General features: G+C 62.5%; 2 protein-coding genes across 2 annotated transcripts; both read left to right on the top strand.

The window, feature by feature from the left end:
* Positions 1 to 76: 76 nt before the first annotated feature.
* Positions 77 to 2,556, top strand: DPM2 (dolichyl-phosphate mannosyltransferase subunit 2, regulatory). The gene is made up of 4 exons (XM_042830714.1): positions 77 to 146; positions 261 to 350; positions 1,374 to 1,476; positions 1,744 to 2,556. The coding sequence occupies exons 1-4, from the start codon at positions 144 to 146 to the stop codon at positions 1,800 to 1,802; spliced, it is 255 nt and encodes an 84-aa protein (XP_042686648.1). The 5' UTR covers positions 77 to 143; the 3' UTR covers positions 1,803 to 2,556.
* A 694-nt stretch (positions 2,557 to 3,250) lies between these two features.
* LOC122166724 (alpha-N-acetyl-neuraminyl-2,3-beta-galactosyl-1,3-N-acetyl-galactosaminide alpha-2,6-sialyltransferase-like) lies at positions 3,251 to 6,022 on the top strand. Its single transcript, XM_042830713.1, has 6 exons — positions 3,251 to 3,392; positions 4,212 to 4,283; positions 4,571 to 4,723; positions 4,801 to 5,213; positions 5,294 to 5,401; positions 5,471 to 6,022. Exons 1-6 carry the CDS (start codon positions 3,387 to 3,389, stop codon positions 5,658 to 5,660), a joined length of 942 nt encoding a protein of 313 aa, XP_042686647.1. The 5' UTR covers positions 3,251 to 3,386; the 3' UTR covers positions 5,661 to 6,022.
* Positions 6,023 to 6,435: the final 413 nt, after the last annotated feature.

Consider the following 6,435-nt stretch of genomic DNA (forward strand, 5'->3'; position numbering starts at 1 on the left):
CAATGCTTCGCGCTCCTCAGCCCGCCCCCTCTGATGAGCGCTCTTCCGGTCCCGGAGATCACGTGGGCACAGTTCTGCGCTCTGATTGGTCAGCCGCTCCCGGAAGAACAGGGCGGGCGGAAGGGCTGGGGGTGGCCGTCGCCATGGTGAGTGGGGCCAGGGCCTGGACTCCGCTCCCTTCCTTTCTCCTGTCTCGGGGCAGGACAGCCGGCGCCGCTCCCGCTGCTCCCACAGAGCCCTGAATCTCTCTCCTTTTGCAGGCCACGGCGACGGACCGAGCGGTGGGGTTCGGCCTGGTAGCCTTCAGCCTCATTCTCTTCGTGTACTACACGCTGTGGATCATCGTGCTGGTACGGGGCTGCGGGGCTCGCGCTGGTTCTTAGGGCCTGGTAACGTCGAGCCTCCAGATCTTGTTGAGGTGCTGAAGGAGCGCGCTGTGCTGGCGTCCTGCTGGGAAGTGCTGGGGCGCAGCCTCCTGGCGTTGGTGGCACAGCGCTCAACCTCCACCTGCGCTGGCCCGACCCGGGCTCAGTGAGCTTGGCTTCACTCCCAGTGCTCCTGCACTGCCTGGGGATGGTGGGGGCTGTCACGGTGAGCCAAACCTGGCGCCTGTGTGCTCGTAGGGCCTTGTGCACACCTTCAGAGTTATGGTGCTGGTGGAGGTGACAGATGGAGTCATAGAGAGAAATGCTTCTCAGTTAGACTGGAGCCCAGCAGGGAGGAGAAGGGCTCGGTAACACCGAGCTCTGGAGAAGTGTGAGTCTGGCAGTGTGACTGCTCCTCAGGATGTGGCAGCTGGGGTCATTAATCATTAGTGGTGTTCTTTATAGAAATGGCTCCTCGTCAGTTTTCCATGCACCAGCTCAGCCTTGGACTCACAACTGAACTTCTGGCAGGTTCCTTTCTGAGGATCTTGGGTTCCCCTCTTAGATGTGCTCACAGCTGTGGGATAGGTGTTCACACAGTGCAGGAATCATTGCAGTGCACTTTAGCATCCAAAGTTTTCTGCTGTTCTCAGCAAAGGAGCCGTGACAAGATCAATATGAGAGAGAGGGCAGCATCAACCTTTCCCTTGAAGAAGGCAGAAGGTTAGGGGTTGGTGTGCCCAGCACCACACAGCCAAGCCCACCATGGCTGAACTCCTGCTCTCTCCTCACCACCCATCTGAGCACTGGAGTTCACTTTCCGGCCATTCTCTGCAGCTGCAGTGCTGCTGTGTGAGGCTTCACCACGTGCAGGTTCAGACACTCTTTTATTAGCAATCCCCTCGAGCCCCATGTTTCCGATCTGCTTTTGAAACCCCAGGGCCACACGTGTTGGTGACTTGCTCTCATGTTGTGGCCACCTGCTGATGCCCCACTCTGTTTCTGCAGCCCTTCATTGGCAGTGACCACAGCATCCACCAGTACTTCTTGCCCAGGGAGTATGCAGTTATCATCCCCGTGGTGGCTGGGCTGCTGCTGCTGCTATTTATAGGTGAGTGTTATTTTGGTTGCTCTAATTAGAGGGTTCTAAATTAGGAAGAGAGAAGAGACACTTGTGATGTGCTGCTCGTGGTTCCTGCAGTGGCTTAATTTGGCTCAGGCATTTGTGTGCACACACGTGTAACTTCAGTTGTTTGTTCCTCTGGGCATTAAAATTGTTTCTTGTGCTCTGCTGAGGTTCCATTATTCACCGTGTGTTTTAAAGGTGCTTTTCATTTGATATTTTTTGATTGAGTCTGTTCTCTCTCTCTCGTGCTAGGTGTTTTTATAATGGTTGTGATGTGGAAGAGCAGAAAACCTGCCAGGAAATCTGACTGAAGGCCCAGCTGAGAGATGGAGACAAGGCCCCCACCCTGCAGCACCCAGGCTTGGAGGAGCCAGCCTGCAGCACCAAGCAGCCCCCTCCTCCAGAGCGCTCTCGAAGCAGCAGCAGCACCAAGCTGGCTGCTCTGTCTCCCACATTCCTTCCTCCAAAGACGCAGACTTGCATAGTTTACAACTTACTGACTAAAGGGAAGCAAAACTGACTTACAGGACTTACCAGGAGAGGGACCAGAGCTCCAGCTAGGACAAATCTGCACCCTGGCTGAGGCTACGTGCAGCAGCTCTGCTGGCTGGAATCTGTCAGGGTTTAGCAGCTGTAATTGCAGAGTATGAGTTCGGTTCTGGCCCCCATCAGGTGCTTGGTCTCTGGGTAATCTTTCCCCTCTGCTCTTGCTGCATACAGTAGTTTATTCCTTCTGGGATTATTTTTTTTTTAAACTGGAAGAGCTGATGATGGTGCTGTGAGCTCTCATATTGCTGAAGAGGGCCCTGTGAGCTGTGCTTGCAGAGCACATGCTGCACCCACATCCCCTCCTACAGTCACCCAACTGAGCACACAGCACGCCCTGCGTGGCAGAGGAAGCATTTGGCTCTACTGCCACTGACTGCAGCTCTCATCACAGCTGCCAGCTGCAGCCTGGGCTCCTGCCTGCACTGCCTGCACTGACCCGGGCTGCCAGCAGCTCCCAGTGGCTGTAGTGAGCTACATTTATCCTCAATAAAGGTCTCTAAGGTCTTTGTTCTCCCACATCAAGTGCAGAGGTGCTGCTCCAGCCCTCTCTCCTGCTGTGCTGCTTGCACTCACAGTGACTGCAGAAGGCACCAGGCCCAGGGGCTGCTGAGGTGGGGACAAACCAAGCCTGCAGGGACCTGGGGACAGTGCACTCTTGCTGCCCGTTGCCCCAGTCCCCATTGATCTCAATTTCTAGGGCCAGTCCATCACCCTGGCCCAATTCCTGGAGCTGTGCAGAGCTTTGTTGCTGGGGAAGGGCAGGAGGCAGTGCACACTGCTGGCACTGGGCCCTGCCTGCGTATCCGGCTCCTGGTGTGGGACAAGCAGGAGCTGCGTTGCTGCAAAGGGCAGCATCCCTAAAAATATCCCTGTTGGTGTGATGGGAGGTGGCTGTGCTCCAGCTGAAGGTCGTGGCACTGCGTGTCCCTGCGCAGGCTCTGTGCCTCTGTTCCTTCTCGCCACCTCTCAGCACGCAGGGTTGAGTCCCCAGCCCAGGCACGTGCTGGGGTGCAGCCATGGAAAGCAGCCTCTTGTGTGGCTCCCTGCATCCTGCTTGCTGTGCTGCTGTCACTGCCTCTTCCATCGCTGCCAAATCCCTTTGGGAGTAGGAACCAGTCTCAAGTTTGTTTTTCTTATTTCCTTATTGCTGGCTGGGGAAAACCCCAGGGGCACCTCAAGGCAGTGGGAGGGGGGGTAGCACTGCGTGACGTGTCCTGCAGCTTGTCTGTAGCTGACGTAAGGCCACCGGGCAGCACCGCAGGTCAGGAGGCCCCAATCCTGGTCCCAAAACGATCCCCGGGCTTTCAACAGTGCACTGAGCTCAGCAACACCCATGTTGGTGGGGCATGGAGGTGAGGTCGGGATGTGGAGCTGGATCTGGGGGATCCCAGGGCAGGGGGGAGGCGCAGTGCGAAGAGAGAGCGGGAGAGAAGTGGGGGCGATGGGCTCTAGTGTGGGAGATGGGGTCGCTGTTGGGTCTGTCGGTACGGGGACGCACAGAGCAGGTGCTGGGTGTGTGCTGAGATTCACAGGGTGGGCTGGAGCCGGGTGTGTCCGCCCCAGGAAGCACGGCACGGGTGTAACCGGGGCACAGGGCAGTGCAGGGCTTGGTACTGCGATGGGAGTTGAGATCAGTGCCGGGCTGTCGGTACCGGGAAGCGCGGGTCGGGTCTCGGGGCGGTGGGCGCACGGGCTCCGCAGCGCCGCGCCGGTGCCGCTCTCGGGGCGCTGCGCGGGGCGGTCCCGGCAGCGCAGCTCGGCTCCGCCTCCCCCGGCGCGGTTCTTCCAGCGGAGCGCAGCGCGGTGCCCCCGGCGCGGCCCGGCCGCGATGCGGGACCCGACGGCGGCCCTGGGGGCCGGGCAGCGGTACCTGCACCGCAGCTCCCGCGGGGGCTCCCGGCGTCGTGAGTGGGGCCGGGAGGGGCGGGGTCCCGGCGCCGAGCACGGGATTGGGGGCGGGACGGGGACGGGAACCGGGCGTGGGGGAGACCTGAACGCGGGCATGGAGGGGATCCGGGACGTGGGAGGGTTGGGTCTGAAGCGTGGGAGGATCCAGGGGGACACTGAGCATAGGGTGCGCATCCTGCGTGTGAGAGGGGGGCTTTGGGTACCGGGGGGTCCCCAGCCATGATGGCCTCGATCCCCCCCCGCTGACCCCGCTCTGTGTGCAGGGTGCACGTCCCAAGCCTCCCTGTGACCCCAGTTCCCCACGGCCGCCCCAGCCCCGAGGGATAAAGATGCTGGTGAGTACCGCGGGGATGGATGGGATGAGCCTGCAGCGCTGCGGGGCTGCGCGCCCGGATACCTGCGGTGCGGCGGCTCCGGGTGGGCACCCCTTGATCCCCGCTGCGGGGACAGTGGAACCCGAGGGGTCGCTACAGCACGCGTGGGCTCCGGCCGCGTGCAGGAAGTGAGTCACGGCAGCCCGGTGCTCCCTCCTCGCAGAGCTCTGCTGCCGGGCTGCGCTGCCTCCAGCATCCAACGTGGGCAAGCGGCCGAGCCCGGCGCAACCCCGGTTCTCCGCTTCCAGGTCCGCGTCTTCTTCGTCCTGGTGTGCGCGGCCGCGCTCTCCGTGTTCTACGTGCTGCTGTGCCGTGAGGCCGTGGGGCAGAGGGGCGGCTCCGCGTACACCGCGCCCGCAGCGCTCAGCTTGCAGGGCTACAGCCGCGTCCCCGACGGCAAGGTCGGTCCGTGGGGCGGCCTCGTCCCCCGCGCCTCGTTTTTCCCCATCCTCGGTGCTGACGGTGCGTATCCCCGCAGCCGCTGCGCAGAGCTCCGTGCCGCCGCTGCGCCGTCGTCTCCAGCTCGGGGCAGATGCTGGGATCGCACCTGGGCCGGGCGATCGACGGGCAGGAGTGCGTGCTGCGCATGAATCACGCCCCCACCGCCGGCTTCGAGGAGGACGTGGGCACGCGGAGCACCGTCCGCGTCGTGTCGCACACCAGCGTCCCGCTGCTGCTCAGGAACCAGCCCTACTTCTTCCAGCAGTCCCGAGACACCATCTACGTCATTTGGGGTCCCAGCAGGAAGATGAGCCGCGAGAAGGGCGGCCCGACGTACCGAGCGCTGCTGAAGGTGCTGGAGATGTACCCCTACCTGCAGCTCTACACGCTGACTGAGGAGAAGATGGAGTATTGCGACGACGTCTTCCAGAACGAGACAGGGAAGAACAGGTACCGTGGCCCCGCTGGGTGCCCCCGTCGTGTTGCTCCCGTCTGTCTGCGTGTCCCCATCCCACCGCTGTGCCCCGCAGGGTGAAATCCGGCTCCTTCCTGAGCACGGGGTGGTTCACCATGATCCTGGCCATGGAACTGTGCGAGCACATCTGCGTCTTCGGCATGGTCAGCGACAGCTACTGCAGGTGCGGGGCTGGGGGTGGCAGTGGGGGCTGCGGGGGATGCACCGTGCTCAGCCCCCACGGTGCCGACAGGGAGAAGAACCACTCGAGTGTGCCTTACCACTACTTCGAGAAGGGGCGGCTGGACGAGTGCAGGATGTACCTGGTGCACGAGAAGGCCCCCCGCGCCGGGCACCGCTTCATCACCGAAAAAGCCATCTTCTCCCGCTGGGCCAAGAGGAAGGACATCATCTTCACCCACCCGTCGTGGGCAGGGGGGTAGGAGCGGCGGCAATGCGATTGGAAGCCCCTCAGCGTGCCTGGGATTAGGGGTCTGCAGCTGCTGGGGGGGCACCAGTGGGGACCCTGTTGCGTTGGAGCGCATGGAATGGGGCTGCATCCACCGAGACCCCCCAGCTGCAGGCCCCGAGCTGGTTTGGACCCGTGCGGGATGGATGTTTAATGTGGGATGGACCCTGATGCTCTGGCACCTGTTGCCACATATGGGGCACGTGGAGTGGGGCCGGGACACCCTGTCCCACAGCCCCCACATGTCCCCTGCCCGCAGCCCTGAGCTGCCTTGCCACAAGTGCCCTTGGATTCAGACCAAAGCAGACTTGCCCATTAAAAGCATTTTTAAGTCCACGCTGAGCTCGCGGCGGTGCTGTGACACGGAGGTGCGTGGTGTCGGGGCGGCAGCTGGGTTTGTCCATCCGTAAATAAGGTGGGGATCCGATGGGCGGGGCCAGAGCACGGAGCGGGCGCTGAGATCCGGCGGATGGGGTTTTGCGGGGAGCTGCGGGAGCTGCGCCGAGGGATGGGAGTAGCGAGGCTGTGGGGCAGCAAATCTACGGGGCGGAGGGAGACTCGTGTCGGTTTCCACGGTCGAGAGCCCCCTGCCCCCCCCCCCCCCCCCCCGTGCCTCTCAGCGCCGCGAGATGAGCTCAGCCCACGGCGCCGCGCCGTATCCCGGCAGTGTCACGCGCGCACGCACCCACGCGCTCCGCGCAGCCCAATCCGGGGCCGTCCCGTCGGGGCGGGCGGCGTTAGGACCCCCG

The sequence above is a fragment of the Centrocercus urophasianus genome, unplaced genomic scaffold, assembly GCF_019232065.1.
Source record: "Centrocercus urophasianus isolate 14NV4802_14NV808 unplaced genomic scaffold, USGS_Curo_1.0 seq_34, whole genome shotgun sequence".
Taxonomy (NCBI): Eukaryota; Metazoa; Chordata; class Aves; order Galliformes; family Phasianidae; genus Centrocercus; species Centrocercus urophasianus.

What these genes read in the sequence shown, in the direction of transcription:
- LOC122166724 (XM_042830713.1), top strand. An exon ending in CCCGAGGGATAAAGATGCTG is followed by an intron (nt 4,284 to 4,570) that starts GTGAGTACCGCG and finishes CTCCGCTTCCAG; the next exon opens with GTCCGCGTCTTCTTCGTCCT. An exon ending in AACGAGACAGGGAAGAACAG is followed by an intron (nt 5,214 to 5,293) that starts GTACCGTGGCCC and finishes TGTGCCCCGCAG; the next exon opens with GGTGAAATCCGGCTCCTTCC.
- DPM2 (XM_042830714.1), top strand. An exon ending in CGCTGTGGATCATCGTGCTG is followed by an intron (nt 351 to 1,373) that starts GTACGGGGCTGC and finishes CTGTTTCTGCAG; the next exon opens with CCCTTCATTGGCAGTGACCA. An exon ending in GCTGCTGCTGCTATTTATAG is followed by an intron (nt 1,477 to 1,743) that starts GTGAGTGTTATT and finishes CTCTCGTGCTAG; the next exon opens with GTGTTTTTATAATGGTTGTG.